Below are 17,830 nucleotides of genomic sequence, written 5' to 3'. Positions count from 1 at the left end.
AATTCCAGGGAAGAAAATATTTGCAAGCCATATATCTGATAAGGGGTTAATGTCTAAAATATATAAGGAACTCTTACACATCAGTATCCAAAAAACCCCTAAATAACCCATTTAAAAAATGGGCAAAGGACTTGAATAGACATTTTTCTAAAGAAGACATACAAATAACCAACAAGTATATTGGTTTTTTGGAAAAGGTGCTCAAGGCCATGTGTGGTGGCTCACGCCTGTAATCCCAGCACTTTGGGAGGCCGAGGCTGGCAGATCACCTGAGGTCACGAGTTCAAGACCAGCCTGGTCAACAAAGTGAAACCCCGTCTCTACTAAAAAAAATACAAAAAATTAGCTGGGCGTGGTGACACATGCCTATAATCCCAGCTACTCAGGAGGCTGAGGCAGGAGAACTGCCTGAACCCAGGAGGTGGAGATTGCAGTGAGCCAAGATTGCGCCATTGCACCGCAGCCTGGGCAACAACAAGAACGAGACTCCATCTCAAAAAAAAAAAAAAAAAAAGAGGTGCTCAAAATCACTAATCATCAGGGAAATACAGATCAAAACCACGGTGAGATATCACCTCACATGTTAGGATGGCTGTTATCAAAAGAAAGAAAAGGTAAATATTGGCAAGCATGTAGAGAAATTGGAACGCTTGTACACATTTGGTGGGGATTTAAAATGGTGCCACCACTGTGGAAGACAGTATGGAAGTTCCTCAAGAAACTAAAACTGTTACATGATCTAACAATCTCACTGCTGGATCTATATATCTGAAAGAATTGAATCAGGATCTTGAAGAGATACTTGCCCCAGTGAACCACAATAATGTTCATTGCTGCATTATTCACAATAACCAAGATATGGAATCAACCTAAGTGTCCATCAGTGGGTTAAAGGATAAAGAAAATGTGGTATATGGCCGGGCGCGGTGGCTCAAGCCTGTAATCCCAGCACTTTGGGAGGCCGAGACGGGCGGATCACGAGGTCAGGAGATCGAGACCATCCTGGCTAACACAGTGAAACCCCGTCTCTACTAAAAATACAAAAACTTAGCCGGGCGAGGTGGCAGGCGCCTGTAGTCCCAGCTACTCGGGAGGCTGAGGCAGGAGAATGGCGTGAACCCGGGAGGCGGAGCTTGCAGTGAGCTGAGATCCGGCCACTGCACTCCAGCCTGGGTGACAGAGCGAGACTCCGTCTCAAAAAAAAAAAAAAAAAAAAAGAAAATGTGGTATATATATACAGCGTAATACTATTCAGCCTTAAAAAGAAAGAGATTCTGTCATTTTTGACAACATGGATGAACTTAGAGGACATTATATTCAGTGAAATAAGTCAGGCACAGAAAGACAAATACCACATGATCTTACTTATATGTGGAATCTAAAAAAAAGTTGAACTCGGAGAGTAGAATGGTGGCCACCAGGAGCTTGCAAGAGAGAGTAGGGGATGGAAATGTTGATCAAAGGATACTTATTGCTACGATAGTAGGAATAAGTTCAAGAGATCTAGTATAACAACATGGTGACTATAGTCAATAATATATTGTGTTGTTGAAAATTGCTAAAACAGTAGATTTGGCCGGGCGCGGTGGCTCAAGCCTGTAATCCCAGCACTTTGGGAGGCCGAGACGGGCGGATCACGAGGTCAGGAGATCGAGACCATCCTGGCTAACACGGTGAAACCCCGTCTCTACTAAAAAATACAAAAAACTAGCCGGGCGAGGTGGCGGCGCCTATAGTCCCAGCTACTCCGGAGGCTGAGGCAGGAGAATGGCGGGAACCCGGGAGACGGAGCTTGCAGTGAGCTGAGATCCGGCCACTGCACTCCAGCCTGGGTGACAGAGCGAGACTCCGTCTCAAAAAAAAAAAAAAAAAAAAAGAAAATGTGGTATATATATACAGCGTAATACTATTCAGCCTTAAAAAGAAAGAGATTCTGTCATTTTTGACAACATGGATGAACTTAGAGGACATTATATTCAGTGAAATAAGTCAGGCACAGAAAGACAAATACCACATGATCTTACTTATATGTGGAATCTAAAAAAAAGTTGAACTCGGAGAGTAGAATGGTGGCCACCAGGAGCTTGCAAGAGAGAGTAGGGGATGGAAATGTTGATCAAAGGATACTTATTGCTACGATAGTAGGAATAAGTTCAAGAGATCTAGTATAACAACATGGTGACTATAGTCAATAATATATTGTGTTGTTGAAAATTGCTAAAACAGTAGATTTGGCCGGGCGCGGTGGCTCAAGCCTGTAATCCCAGCACTTTGGGAGGCCGAGACGGGCGGATCACGAGGTCAGGAGATCGAGACCATCCTGGCTAACACGGTGAAACCCCGTCTCTACTAAAAAATACAAAAAACTAGCCGGGCGAGGTGGCGGCGCCTATAGTCCCAGCTACTCCGGAGGCTGAGGCAGGAGAATGGCGGGAACCCGGGAGACGGAGCTTGCAGTGAGCTGAGATCCGGCCACTGCACTCCAGCCTGGGTGACAGAGCGAGACTCCGTCTCAAAAAAAAAAAAAAAAAAAAAGAAAATGTGGTATATATATACAGCGTAATACTATTCAGCCTTAAAAAGAAAGAGATTCTGTCATTTTTGACAACATGGATGAACTTAGAGGACATTATATTCAGTGAAATAAGTCAGGCACAGAAAGACAAATACCACATGATCTTACTTATATGTGGAATCTAAAAAAAAGTTGAACTCGGAGAGTAGAATGGTGGCCACCAGGAGCTTGCAAGAGAGAGTAGGGGATGGAAATGTTGATCAAAGGATACTTATTGCTACGATAGTAGGAATAAGTTCAAGAGATCTAGTATAACAACATGGTGACTATAGTCAATAATATATTGTGTTGTTGAAAATTGCTAAAACAGTAGATTTGGCCGGGCGCGGTGGCTCAAGCCTGTAATCCCAGCACTTTGGGAGGCCGAGACGGGCGGATCACGAGGTCAGGAGATCGAGACCATCCTGGCTAACACGGTGAAACCCCGTCTCTACTAAAAAATACAAAAAACTAGCCGGGCGAGGTGGCGGCGCCTATAGTCCCAGCTACTCCGGAGGCTGAGGCAGGAGAATGGCGGGAACCCGGGAGACGGAGCTTGCAGTGAGCTGAGATCCGGCCACTGCACTCCAGCCTGGGCGACAGAGCGAGACTCCGTCTCAAAAAAAAAAAACAAAAAAACAAAGAACAGTAGATTTTAAGTGTTCTCACCACAAAAAAAGACAAGTATTTGAGGTAATGCATATGTTAATTAGCCTGATTTAGTCTTTCCATGGTGTTTACATATTTCAAAACAACATGTACACAATAAATATATACAATATTTTTTATCTATTAAAAAATTTGTTGTGCTCACTTCAGCACATACACTAAAATTGGAACGATACAGAGAAGATTAGCATGGCCCCTGTGCAAGGATGACATGCTTTTAAAATAAAAAAAAATTTTAAGTACACTGATAAGTTAAAAAAATTTGGGGGGCCAGGGGCGGTGGCTCACACCTGTAATCCCAGCACTTTGGGAGCCTGACATGGGCAGATCACTTGAGGTCAGGAGTTCGAGACCAGACTAGCCAACATAGTGAAACCCCATCTCTACTAAAAATAAAAAAAATTAGCCTGGCGTAGTGGCATGCACCTGTAATCCCAGCTACTCGGGAGGCTGAGGCAGGAGAATTGCTTGAACCCGGAAGGCAGAGGTTGCAGTGAACTGAGATCACACCACTGCACTCCAGCCTGGGCAACACAGCAAGACCACGTCTCAAAAAAAAAATATTAAAAAGATTTTTGTTTAATGATTAGTACCTGATGAATTAGCATAATGAACTTTATATAATATATGAATAAAACATTTGCCCATGTTGAGAAAAAATTTGTATACATTAATTGTGTGCAATTTTATGTACCTCAATAATACTTCAATAAAGCTGTAAAAAGGAAAATTCCATTCACAATGGCATTAAAAATAATATAATATTTAGGCATAGTTTTTTTTTTTAAGAGACAAGAGTTTCTCTCTTGTCACCCAGGCTGGAGTGCAGTGGCCCAATCTCGGCTCACTGCAGCCTCTGCCTCCTGGGTTCAAGCGATTCTCCTGCTTCAGCCTCCTGAGTAGCTGGGATTATAGGCGACCACCACCACGCCTGGCTAATTTTTTGTATTTTTAGTAGAGATAGGGTTTCGCCACGTTGGGTGGGCTGGTCTCAAACTCCTGACCTCAGGTGATCCACCTGCCTTGGCCTCCCAAAGTGCTGGGATTTCAGGTATGAGCCACCGCGCCCAGCCACATTTAGGCATAAATTTAACGAAAGTGGAATTCTTGTACACTGAAAACAAAAAACATTGCTGAGAGAAATTTTAAAATATCTAAATAAATAGATATTCCATATTCATGGATTGGAAGACTCAGTATTGTTAAGATGGCAATTCTTTCTAAATTAATGAACAGTTTTGGGTTGGATGCAGTGGCTATGCCTGTAATCTCAACACTTTGGGAGGCTGAGACAGGAGGATTGCTTGAGTCTAGGAGTAGGAGACCAGTCTGGGCAATGAAGTGAGACCTCATCTGTACAAGAAAAAAAAAAAAAAAATTAAAGAAAATTTTAATGTAATCCTCATCAAAGTCCCTGCATACTTTTATGTAGAAATTGACAAACTGAGTTTAAAATTTAGTAAAATTGCAAAGAACTCAATTTTGGAAAAGAAGAACAAAGTTGGAAGACTTCCACTATCTGATTTTGAAACTTACTACAAAGCCACAATTATAAGGCAGTGTGGCAGTGACATAAAGATACATATATAGATTATTGGGGCCGGGCGCGGTGGCTCAAGCCTGTAATCCCAGCACTTTGGGAGGCCGAGACGGGCGGATCACGAGGTCGGGAGATCGAGACCATCCTGGCTAACACAGTGAAACCCCGTCTCTACTAAAAAGTACAAAATACTAGCCGGGCAAGGTGGCGGGCGCCTGTAGTCCCAGCTACTCGGGAGGCTGAGGCAGGAGAATGGCGTGAACCCGGGAGGCGGAGCTTGCAGTGAGCTGAGATCCGGCCACTGCACTCCAGCCTGGGCGACAGAGTGAGACTCCGTCTCAAAAAAAAAAAAAAAAAAAAAAAAAAGATTATTGGAACAGAATTGAGAATCTAGAAATAAACTTTTACACTTATGGTCAATTCACTTTCAACAAAGGTGCCTAGACAATTCCGTGAGAAAAGGATGGTCTTGCCAATACAGTCCCCAACTTACCATGGTTCAAGTTACAGCTTTTTGACTTTACTATGGTGCTTTCAGCTGTGTACATTAATGGTGAATATCCATACAACCATTCTATTTTTGTTTTTTTTTTTTTTTTTTTTGAGACAGGGTCTCTCTCTGTCACCCAGGCTGAAGTGCAGTGGTGCCCACTGCAGCCTGAACTCGTGGGCTCAAGCATTCTCCCACTTCAGCCTCCTGAGTAGCCGAGACTACAGGCATAGACCACTGTGCCTGGCTACTTTTTGAATTTTTTTGTTGTAGAAAGGAGGTCTCGCCATATTGCCCAGGCTGGTATTGAACTCTTGGCCTCAAGAGATCCTCCCCCCAAAAAGATAAAAATATATATATATTTTTGTATATATCTTTATATATGCATCTGAAAAACACTGAATATAAATAAATATATATATATATTTTAATTTACATATGCACCTGTAAATCCAGCTATTCAGTATTCAGGAGGCTGAGGTGGAAGGATTGCTTAAGAGAGATATATATATATATATATATTTTTTTTTTTTTTTTTTTGAGACAGAGTCTCGCTCTGTCGCCCAGGCTGGAGTGCAGTGGCGTGATCTTGGCTCACTGCAAGCTCCGCCTCCCGGGTTCACGCCATTCTCCTGCCTCAGCCTCCCGAGTAGCTGGGACTACAGGCGCCCGCCACCTCGCCCGGCTAGTTTTTTTGTATTTTTTAGTAGAGACGGGGTTTCACTGTGTCAGCCAGGATGGTCTCGATCTCCTGACCTCGTGATCCGCCCGTCTCGGCCTCCCAAAGTGCTGGGATTACAGGCTTGAGCCACCGCGCCCGGCCATATATACATATTTTTTTTAAGAGACAGAGTTTTGCTTTGTTGCCCAGGTGGTCTCAAACTCATGGCTTCAGGTACTCCTCCTGCCTCAGCCTCCCAAGGAGCTAGGACTACAGGTGTGAACCACTGTGCCCAGCTCATAATATATGTATATTATATAGAAAATGTTGGGCCGGGCGCAGTGGCTCAGGGCCGGGCGCGGTGGCTTACGCCTGTAATCCCAGCACTTCGGGAGGCCGAGGCGGGCGGATCACAAGGTCAGGAGATCGAGACCACGGTGAAACCCTGTCTCTACTAAAAATACAAAAAATTAGCCGGGCGCGGTGGCAGGCGCCTGTAGTCCCAGCTACTCAGGAGGCTGAGGCGGGAGAATGGTGTGAACCTGGGAGGCAGAGCTTGTAGTGAGCTGAGACGGTGCCACTGCACTCCAGCCTGGCTGACAGAGCAAGACTCCATCTCAAAAAAAAAAAAAAAGAAAGTGTTATTTATATAAAATTTGCTTTGTATTAGATGACTTTGCCCAACTGTAGGCTAATGTAAGTGTTCTGAGCACATTTAAGGTAGGCTATGCTATGCTATGATGTTCAATAGGCTAGGTGTATTAAATGTGTTTTTGACTTAATGATATTTTCAACTTATGATGGATTTATTGGGATGTAACCCATGTAAGTTGAGGAAAATCTGTATATGGTGCTAGGATGTAGGACAGCATGATAGTCACATAAAAACAAGAAGAACTTAGACCCTTGTTTCATAGCCTACACAAAAATTAACTCAAAATGGCTCACAGACTTCAGTGTAAAAACATCTAAAAGAAAACCGGAGAAAATCTTTGTAACTGGAGTTGGACAAAGAGTTCTTAAAATGACATCAAAAGCAAGATCCATAAAAGAAAATATTGATAAATTGGACTAAATCAAATTAAAAACTTTTGTGCTTCAAAAGACATCATTAAGAATATGAAAAGAGGCCAGGCATGATGGCTAATGCCTGTAATCCCAGGACTTTGGGAGGCTGAGGCGGGCGGATCATGAGGTCAGGAGATCAAGACCATCCTGGCTAACACAGTGAAACCCAGTCTGTAACTAAAAAATACAAAAAATTGCCGGGCACGGTGGCTCACGCCTGTAATCCCAGCACTTTGGGAGACTGAGGTGGGCGGATCACGAGGTCAGAAGATCGAGACCATCCTGGTTAGCACGGTGAAACCCCGTCTTTACTAAAAATACAAAAAATTAGTCGGGCATGGTGGTAGGCACCTGTAATCCCAGCTGCTCGGGAGACTGAGGCAGGAGAATGGCGTGAACCCGGGAGGCAGAGCTTGCAGTGAGCTGAGATCATGCCACTGCACTACAGCCTGGCGACAGAGCAAGACTCTGTCTCAAAAAAAAAAAAAAAGAATTTGAGGAGCTGGGAGCAGTGGTTTGCACCTGTAAATCCAGCTATTCAGGAGGCTGAGGTGGAAGGATTGCTTGAGGCCGGGAGTTTGAGACCAGCCTGAGGGACATAGTGAGTGACACCCTGTCTCTGAAAACTTAAAGGAAAAAAAAGCTGGGTGTGATGGCACACACTTGCAGGCCCAGCTACTTGGAAGGCTGAGGCCAGAGGATGCTTCAGCCCAGGAGTTCGAGGCTGCAGTGAGCTGTGCTCATACCACCACACTCCAGACTGGGCAACAGAACAAGACCCTGTGTCTAAAAAAAAAAAAAAAAAAAAAAGTTAAATTTTTATAAATATGAAAAGATAGGTAGGCAACAGACTGGGAAAAAATATTGGCAAATAATATACCACATAAAGAAATAAAGAACTTGTAACTAGAATATATAAAGAACTCCTATGTCTAAATAATAAGAGAAACATCCCAACTGAAAACCGAGGCTGGTTCTACTCAGGAGGCTGAGGCAGGAGAATTGCTGGAGCCCGGGAGATGGGGTTGCAATGAACTGAGATCGTGCCACTGCACTCCAGCCTGGGTGACAAGAGTGAAACTGTGTCAAAGAAAAAAAGAAAAGAAACAGAAAACAGGCTGGTTGCAGTAGCTTATGCCTGTAATCTTAGCACTTCGGGAGGCTGAGACAGGCAGATCATTTGACGTCAGGATTTCAAGACCAACCTGGCCAACATGGTGAAACCCTGTCTCTACTAAAAATACAGAAATTAGGGCCTAGCACGGTGTCCCATGCCTGCAATCCTAGCACTTTGGGAGGCTGAGGTGGGCGGTTTACCTTAAGTCAGGAGTTCTAGACCAACCTGGGCAACATGGTAAAACCCTGTCTCTACTCAATGTACAAAAATTAGCCAGGCATAGTGGCACACGCCTGTAATCCTAGCTACTTAGGAGGCTGAGGCAGGAGAATCACTTGAACTTAGGAGGCAGAGGTTGCAGTGAGCTGAGATCATGCCACTGCATTCCAGCCTGGACAACAGAGCGAGACTCTGTCTCAAAAAATTAAAAATAAATAAATAAATAAATAAAATAAAATAAAATAAAAATACAAAAGTTAGCAGGGTGTGGTGACGCAGACCTGTAGTCCCAGCTGCTCGGAAGGCTGAGGTGGGAGAATCGCTTGAACCCAGGAGGAGTTTGCAGTGATCTGAGATTGCATCACTGCACTCCAGCCTGGGCAACAGAGCGAGACTCCATCTCAAAAAATATATATGAAAAAGAGAAATGTTCTTTAAAAAGAGCCTTTTTAATGATTGTATAGTATTTAATCATTATGTTTGCTTCAATGAGAATACGTTTGTATTTGCAGTGATCGTTGAGCCCATTCCAATTGGACAAGCTGCTAAGGACTATTTAAATTTACATATAATGCCAACTTTGCTTGAAGGACTCACAGAGCTTTGTAAGCAAAAACCAGCAGATCCTTTGGTAAGAAATATTTTTATTCACACTTAAAAATATTGTCACCAGGCACGGTGGCTCACACCTGTAATCCCAGCACTTTGGGAGGCCAAGGCGGGCGGATCCCAAGGTCAGGAGTTTGAGATCAGCCTGATCAACATGGTGAAACCCCGTCTCTACTAAAAGTACAAAAATTGGCCAGGCGTGGTGGTGCGTGCCTGTAATCCCAGCTACTCAGGAGACTGAGGCAGGAGAATCACTTGAACCTGGGAGGCAGAGGTTGCGGAGAGCCAAGATTGTGCCACTGCACTCCAGCCTGGGCGACAGAGCGAGACTCCATGCCCCCCAAAAAAATTGTCTATAAATTGTCTATAGTTTTCATGTTTAAGACATTGTGTCCTTTGAAATACTGCAAATATTGAGAACCGTTTTTAAATAAACATTTCTATAAGGTATTTTATATACATTTTAGATATGTATAATTATTGATTACTTATTTTCTTGCTGTGTTTATTTATTATTATGATTATTATTTGAGACAGAGGAGTCTCACTCTGTCGCCCAGGCTGGAATGCAGTGGCGCAATCTGGGCTCACTGCAACCTCCGCCTCCCAGGTTCAAGCAATTCTCCTGCCTCAGCCTCCCGAGTAGCTTGGATTACAGGTGTGCGCCACCACGCCTGGCTAATTTTTGTATTTTTGGTAGAGACGACGTTTCTCCATGTTGGCCAGGCTGGTCTTGAACTCCTGACCTCATGTGATCCACCTGCCTTGGCCTCCCAAAGTGCTAGGATTACAGGCGTGAGCTGCCACGCCTGGCCTGTCTTTTTTTTTTGGTAGCCATCCTGCTAGATAACACAAAGTGGTTTCTCACGGTGGTTTTGATCAGCATTTCCCTAATGACTAATGTTGAGCATCTTTCCATGAGCTTGTTGGCCATTTGTATACCTTCTTTGAAGAAATGTCTATTCAAATTCAAGTCCTTTGCCGGTTTTTAAACTGGGTTGTCTTTTTGTTGAGTTAAAGTTCTTCATATTTCTAGATATTAAACCCTTATTAGATATATGATTTGCAAATATTGTCTTCCATTTTGTAGGTTGTCTTTTTACTTGCTTGATAATGTCCTTTAATGTATAAACATTTTTCATTTGATGAAATCCAATTTATTTATTTTTTTCTTTTATTTCTTGTGCTTTTGGTGTCATGTCTAAGAATCCATTGTGAAATCCAAATCCAAGGTCATGAAAATTTTCCCCTATGTTTTATGTTTTCTTTTAAGATTTTTTTTCTTTTTTCTTTCCTTTTTTTTTTTTTTTTTTTTTTTGAGTCATTTGAGTCTTTGTTGCCCATGCTGGAGTCCAGTGGCGCAATCTTGGCTCACTTCAACCTCTGCCTCCTGGGTTCAAGTGATTCTTGTGCACCAGCCTCCCAAGTAGCTGGGACCACAGGAGCACACTACCACACCCAGCTAATTTTTAAAATTTTTTGTAGAGATAGGGTCTCCCTATGTTGCCCAGTCTGGTCTTGAACTCCCGGTCTCAAGTGATCTTCCTACCTTGGCCTCCAAAAGTGTTGAGATTACAGGTGTGAGTCACTGCACCTGGCCTCTTTTAAGATGTTTATTGTTTTAGCTCTTATATTTAGGTCATTGGTCCATTGTGAGTTCATTTTTGTATATGATGTGGTATAGGGGTCCAACTTTATTCATTTGCATGTGGAAATCCAGTTGTCCTAGTACCATCTGTTGAAGAGACTGTTCTTTCTCCATGAATGGACTTGGTACCATTGTCAAAAATTTGTTGACCATAGATGACTGGGTTTATTCCTGGATTCTCATTCTTTTTTAAAAATATGAAATGCTTCATAAATTGTGCATCATCCTTGCACAGGGCCATGCTAATAACCTCTCTGTATCATTCCAGTTTTGGTATATGTGCTGCCGAAGAGAGCACTGGACTCAGGTCTATTCTATTGGTCTACATGTCTGGCATAAAGATGTCATTACCACACTGTGCTGACTACTGTAGCTTTGTAGAAGGTTTTGAAATTGAGAGTACAAGTCAGTCCTCCAACTTTGTTCTTTTTCATGATTGTTTTGGCTCCTCAGAACCCCTTGCAATTTCATATGAATTTGAGGATTGGCTTTCCATTTCTGCAAAAAAAGCTTGTTGGACATTTGGCAAGAGCTGCATTGGATCTGTAGATTGCTTTGGGTAGTATTGACATCTTGCCAATATCAAGTCTTCCTATCCATGCAAAATAATGTCTCCTCATTTATTTAGGTATTCTTCAATTTCTTTCAGCAATGTTTTACAATTCTTAATGTATAAGCCTTTCACTTCTTGGGTTAAATTTATCCCTTGGCATGTTACTTGTCTATTGTATGCTACAATAGCTATATGCTATTGTAAATGAAAGTGATTTAAAATTTTTTTTGAACTGTCATTGCTGATGTATAGAAATACAATTGATTTTTGTGTATTGATCTTATAACCTACATCTTTGCTGAATTTATTAGCTCTAGTGGCTTCCTTGTAAATTCCTTAGGATTTTCCACATATAGGTTTATGCCGTCTGTGAATAGAGATAGTTTTACTTCTTTCTTTCCAGTTTGGATCTATTCTTGACAATCTTGCATAATGTAAATCCAAATGTTTCCATTTTTAATGGTCATTTTCTTAAAGTGATTTTGAAAACTGTTTAAGTTTCCAGTTGATATAGTATATATTGAAAGGAAATATGTAACTGTTTTTTAACTTAAGGTTTTTTTTTTTCCCCATAGATTTGGCTAGCTGATTGGCTGCTGAAAAATAATCCTAACAAACCCAAACTTTGTCACCATCCAATTGTAGAAGAACCTTATTAAAAAAATCCTTGAAAGAACAAATCATGAACTATCTTATTGTAAAAGGCTGTATTTCTATTGTTTGAAAAAATTATTTCTAGGGTTTAAGTAACTACAAGTAAAATAAATTTATTTCTTAAAAATAAGTGTTAAAGGAATAACTATTCTATGAAGCAGATAACATTAAGGTAAAGTATAGGCTTAGAGTATGATTTTTTTTTTTTTTTTGAGACGGAGTCTCGCTCTGCCACCCAGGCTGGAGTGCAGTGACCGGATCTCGGCTCACTGCAAGCTCGGCCTCCCGGGTTCACGCCATTCTCCTGCCTCAGCCTCCCGAGTAGCTGGGACTACAGGCGCCCGCCACCTCGCCCAGCTAGTTTTTTTTTTTTGCATTTTTTTAGTAGAGACGGGGTTTCACCGTGTTAGCCAGGATGATCTCGATCTCCTGACCTCGTGATCCGCCCGTCTCGGCTTCCCAAAGTGCTGGGATTACAGGCTTGAGCCACCGCACCTGGCCTAAAGTATGATTTTTTTTTTTTCTTTTTTTTTGAGACGGAGTCTCGCTCTGTCGCCCAGGCTGGAGTGCAGTGGCCAGATCTCAGCTCACTGCAAGCTCCGCCTCCCGGGTCTACGCCATTCTCCTGCCTCAGCCTCCCGACTAGCTGGGACTACAGGCGCCAGCCACCTCGCCTGGCTAGTTTTTTGTATTTTTTTAGTAGAGACGGGGTTTCACCGTGTTAGCCAGGCTGGTCTCAATCTCCTGACCTTGTGATCCGCCTGTCTCGGCCTCCCAAAGTGCTGGGATTACAGGCTTGAGCCACCGCGCCCGGCCTAAAGTATGATTTTAACAGTGATGTGGGGCCGGGGGCGGTGGTTCACACCTGTAATCCCAGCACTTTGGGAGGCCGAGGTGGGTGGATCATGAGGTCAGGCGATCGAGACCATGGTGAAACCCTGTCTCTACTAAAACTACAAAAAAATTAGCTGGGTGCAGTGGCAGGTGCCTGTAGTCCCAGCTACTCAGGAGGCTGAGGCAGGAGAATGGCATGAACCTGGGAGGCGGAGCTTGCACTGAGCTGAGATCGTGCCACTGCACTCCAGCCTGGGTGACAGAGCAAGACTCCGTCTCAAAACAAAACAAAACAAAACAAAAAACAATGATGTAACACTAGGTAATGGAAAACTGATGTAAGATGTTGCTAGATGTTTTTCTTAAGTTTGAGAAGTAAGACATAAAGTTTAGTTATACATTTTCCCAAGCACATATCCTATATCTAGATACATAATTAATGCACAGTTGAGACAGTCTAGTTTAAAAAGCATAGTAGGTGCTTTTGTAGGCCATAAGCATGATAATTTGGTTTCATGCTTATGTGTGAGATATGCTTGCCTCAAACCTTGTTACAGCATCATCACATTACCTGTTTGATGTAAAAAGTAAAAAATAGAAAGGTGTAAATATATAAATAATTTTTTGGTACAATGAAAATGGCCAGAACCAGGGGATGATCTTAAACTAATCACTTGGATAACTATTAGGCTGGTGCAAAAGCAATTGTGGTTTTTGCCATTAAAAAACAGTGGCAAAAACCACAATCATGGCTGGTCTTGGTGGCTAACGCCTGTAGTCCCAGCACATTGGGAGGCCAAGGTGCGTGGATCATCTGAGATTGGGAGTTTGAGACCAGCCTGACCAACATGGAGGAACCCTGTCTCTACTAAAAATACAAAATTAGCTGGGCCTCCCAAAGTGCTAGGATTACAGGCTTGAGCCACCGTGCCTGGCCTTTTTAAAATTTTGAGACGGAGTCATGCTCTGTCACCAGGCTAGAGTGCAGTGGCATGATCTCAGCTCACTGCAACCTCCGTTTCTCAGGTTCAAGCGATTCTTCTGCCTTAGGCTCCCGAATAGCTGGAACTACAGGCGCACACCACCACGCCCAGCTAATTTTTGTATTTTTAGTAGAGACTGGGTTTCACTATGTTGGCCAGAATGGTCTCGAACTCCTGACGTTGTGATCCACCTGCCTCGGCCTCCTAAATGCTGGGATTACAGGCGTTGAGCCACCGCGCTCAGCCTGTCTTTTAAATAAATGGGTGTCTTGAGAAGAGGGACTGTCTTATATTAAAAGAGAGTTAAGATATATAATCAAAATCAGTACCTGTTCCTAGGTTGGACCCTGGTTTAGGCAGACAGGCTACAAAGAACATTCTGAGACAACTGAGAAGATTTGAATCTAGACTGAGTATTAGATGAGATGAAAATACATTGCCTTGTGCCTGTAATCCCAGCTACTCAGGAGGCTGAGGCACAAGAATCACTTGAACCTGGGAGGTGGAAGTTGCAGTGAGCTGAGACTGCATCCCTGCACTCCAGCCTGTGCAACAGAATGAGACTCTGTCTCAAAAAAAAAAAAAAAAAAAGAAAGAAAAGAAAAGAAAATATAATGTAAGAAAATGGAAAGAAAGATTGTTAGCTGAAAAAAAGCATGTTACAAAGCAATATGCACAATGTGCACCCATTTAATTTTGGTTTTGATTTTGTTTTGTTTTAATAAGATAGGGTCCCGCTATGTTGCCCAAGCTGGTCCCAAACTCTGGGGCTCAAGCAATCCTCCTGCCTTGGCCTCCCAAAGTGTTAGGTTTATAGGCATGAGCAATTGTGCCCAGCCATGTGTTCTCATTTAGATTAAAAAATGAATAAATAAATGTGTATGGAATAACATGTAGAAGGATACCCACTCAAGTGTTATTATCTATAATCTCTGGATAGTAGAAATATTTTATTTTTCTTCTTTTGCTTAGCTGTATTTTAAATTTTTCTACAGCATTTATGTAACTACTTTTGTAATTAAAAGAAGCATTAAGATTACGAAAAATAAATGTTGTAACAAATGTCAACTTTAAAAGGGCTGGCAACACTTCCTTATTAATAGACTGTGTTTAAGCTGTCAGTGGCTAAGATGTTTTGCAAGTTCTCAGTGTTGGTATTTTTCTGAAGTTTTGGACATACTCCTTCTGAGTCTGTGTGCCCACTGTATTTCAAAACACCTTTAGCATCAGCGTTAGGAGAACAAACCAAAATCTTAAAAATAAAGATAAATAGCCGAGCGCGGTGGCTCACACCTGTAATCCCAACACTTTGGGAGGCTGAGGTGGGCGGATCACGAGGTCAGGAGATCGAGACCATCCTGGCTAACACAGTGAAACCCCGTCTCTACTAACAATGCAAAAAATTAGCTGGGCGTGGTGGCAGGCGCCTGTAGTCCCAGCTACTCGGGAGGCTGAGGTAGGAGAATGGTGTGAACCCGGGAGACAAGGCAGAGCTTGCAGTGAGCTGAGATTGTGCCATTGCACCACTGCACTGTAGCCTGGGCGACAGAGCGAGACTCCATCTCAAAAACAAACAAACAAACAAAACAAAACAAAAGATAAATAATAAATTGTTATAGTTTTTAGCAACGACCAAGGACATACAGGAAAAAGCAAATCATTTTTACAGCAGAATTCCAGTGTGACAGCTTTAGGAGGTCATTTCCGCATTCAAAGCCTCTGTCATGGAGGAAAGAAAAAAAAGGGCAGCACTGTGTGTAGCAAAAAATTCCAACTGGGTGTGGTGGCTCATGCCTATACTCCTAGCACTTTGGGAGGCCAAAGCAGGAGGATCACTTGAGGCCAAGAGTTCAAGACCAGCCTGGGCAACATAGCAAAACCACGTCTCTACAAAAAGTATAAAAATTAGCTGGGTGTAGTGGCCTGCACTTCTGGTCTCAGCCACTTGGGAAGCTGAGGTGGGAGGATTGCTTGAGCCCAGGAGGTCAAGGCTGCCATAAGCCATAATCATACCAGTGCTCTGCAGCCTAGGGGACAGAGGAAGATTCTGTCTAAACATATCAAACAAAAAAAAAAAAAAAAGAAAGAAAGAAAAATTCTGTGCTGGTAGTCATCTCCAATCCAGACCTGCCATTCATTGTTGTTGTTGTTGTTTTAATGGAGTGGGAGCTGAGTGCGGTGGCTCATGCCTGTAATTCCAATGTTTTGGGAGACTGAGGCGGGCCAATCGCTTGAGCGCAGTAGTTTGAGACCAGCCTGGGCAACATGGGGAAACCACATCTCTAGTAAAAATACAAAAATTAGCCGGACATAGTGGTGCACGCCTGTAGTCCCAGCTACTTGTGAGGCTGAGGCAGGAGGATCATTTAAGCCCAGAAGGTCAAGGCTGCAGTGAGCCATGATTGTGTAACTGCACACCAGCCTGAGCGACAGTGCTAGAACCTGTCTCAAAAAAAATAAATAAATAAAAATAAAATGGAAGGGGAAAAGTGGAGAAAAGCAGACTAATTTAAGATATATTTTAGGGATCGGTAGACAAATGCACATGCAAATGGAAAATAATGTAGTTATCATGGAATTCTTTAATTTTGCACACATGTGATTTCCTTACTTCATGGGCCAGGAACTGGGAAGTGCAGCATAAGGTGAGTAGGAAAATGAGAAGTCTGCCTTCTTGTTTACTTCCAAAATAACTAGAAGAGGAGAAGTCTGTCTTCCAACATAACCTGTTAAGTGTTACCAAAGTACTGTGCATGCATATGTGGTTGTTAAGTACTGGTGCCTTAATGCATTTTTATCATACAGAATCATAGCGTGGCATCCTTGTTAAGCATGATATGTCATTTTGTTTGGTTCCTTTCTCCAGGACTCAAACTAAAGAGAGCCAAAAAAGCAAGCAAGCATGCAGCTCTCTTAAAACTTGAAACTAAACAGAAGTTTAGATTCCTCTCTTTTTTCTTTAGAAGTTTAGATCTGGATGGCATCTAGAAGCCCCCTCTTCCCAGGCCTCTTGCCAATCTTCTTGTACTTAGCCAGAATAAACGGTACATGTCTAACCTGGGCATTCCTACTTAAGTTTCTATTTGTGTGCATGTGTGTGGCATGGGGATGGGGGACGTGGGTGTGGGATTTTGGAGCATGAGATAATGCTTGGAGAAAGGAGCCCAGGGCAATAACTTGTCTGTCCTGTGTTAAGGGTGTCATGGATAAGCTTGATTTGAAAGTTATATAGTATTTGAGAAGTACTCTCCCAGTTCAGAAATACTGCCACTTCTCTTATGCAGTTAACTCTTTATAAGAACTATTCAGATGATGCTTTTATTATTATTTTTTCTTTTTGATACAGAGTCTTCTGTCACCCAGGCTGGAGTGCAGTAACACTGTCATAGCTCACTGCAGCCTTGACCTCCTGGGCTCAAGTGGTCCTCCCACCTCAGCCTCCTGAGTAGCTGGGAATACAGGCATGAGCCACCACGCCCAGCTAATTAAAACAATTTTTTTTGTAGAGACAGGGTCTCACTTTGTTGCCCAGGCTGGTCTTTTACTCCTGGGCTCAAGCTATTCTTCTGCTTTGGCCTCTCAAAGTGTTCAGATTACAGGCGTGAGCCACTACACCTGGTCTAAGATTTGATTTTTGATTCAGAGATGGTCCAGTTCTTCTCAGTTTGCTATTTCTGTGACTTCAATTGCTTTCCTTGGGTTCTCTGTTTTTGTTAGTCCCCTTACTAGTAACATTCTCTATATTATCTTTACACCTTTCATTTAAGATCCATAATTATGTTCCAAAAGTTAATTATATCTCAGAAACTCCCAGGCTTATGAGAGAAATGTACTGAACGGAGAAGTTTATTTCTAAAGATAGAGTCCAGTGATTTCTGGCAATTTTATATAACTTTCTTTCACCTCACCAAAGGACATGACTAAAGAAAAAGATCTGGCCGGGCGCGGTGGCTCAAGCCTGTAATCCCAGCACTTTGGGAGGCCGAGACGGGCGGATCACGAGGTCAGGAGATCAAGACCATCCTGGCTAACACGGTGAAACCCCGTCTCTACTAAAAGGTACAAAAAACTAGCCGGGCGAGGTGGTGGGCGCCTGTAGTCCCAGCTACTCGGGAGGCTGAGGCAGGAGAATGGCGGGAACCCGGGAGGCGGAGCTTGCAGTGAGCTGAGATCTGGCCACTGCACCCCAGCCTGGGCGACAGAGCGAGACTCCGTCTCAAAAAAAAAAAAA

General features: G+C 42.8%; 1 protein-coding gene, 2 non-coding genes and 1 pseudogene across 9 annotated transcripts in view; 3 read left to right on the top strand and 1 right to left on the bottom strand.

The window, feature by feature from the left end:
* The window catches only part of NME5 (NME/NM23 family member 5), a 54,018-nt gene that overhangs the window by 14,842 nt on the left and 21,346 nt on the right, over nt 1–17,830 (top strand). For 3 of the 7 annotated variants that reach the window (XR_012414112.1, XR_012414111.1, XR_010587635.2), the window contains 3 exons: nt 8,831–8,949; nt 11,029–11,203; nt 11,704–11,808. Coding sequence is in view for 4 of the 7 variants with exons in the window: in XM_073994338.1 (XP_073850439.1) it covers nt 8,831–8,949; nt 11,704–11,787 (203 nt within the window). In the remaining 3 variants the exon portion in view is untranslated. Of the gene's footprint in view, nt 1–8,830; nt 8,950–11,028; nt 11,204–11,703; nt 11,809–17,830 lie in introns of those variants that run through there. The other 4 variants (XM_073994338.1, XM_005557891.5, XM_065546798.2 and 1 more) reach the window with 3 other exon arrangements.
* Nucleotides 3,361–3,460, top strand: LOC123574179 (U6 spliceosomal RNA; annotated as a pseudogene).
* LOC123574216 (U6 spliceosomal RNA) lies at nt 10,767–10,873 on the bottom strand. The gene has a single exon (XR_006699109.1). It is a non-coding gene; the product is annotated as a U6 spliceosomal RNA (small nuclear RNA).
* Nucleotides 13,095–13,197, top strand: LOC123574306 (small nucleolar RNA U13). Its single transcript, XR_006699187.2, has one exon. It is a non-coding gene; the product is annotated as a small nucleolar RNA U13 (small nucleolar RNA).

Source organism: Macaca fascicularis, chromosome 6, assembly GCF_037993035.2.
Source record: "Macaca fascicularis isolate 582-1 chromosome 6, T2T-MFA8v1.1".
Classification (NCBI taxonomy): Eukaryota; Metazoa; Chordata; class Mammalia; order Primates; family Cercopithecidae; genus Macaca; species Macaca fascicularis.
The sequence above is the reverse complement of the archived record's forward strand: the minus strand, read 5'-3'. Positions and strand labels throughout refer to the sequence as shown.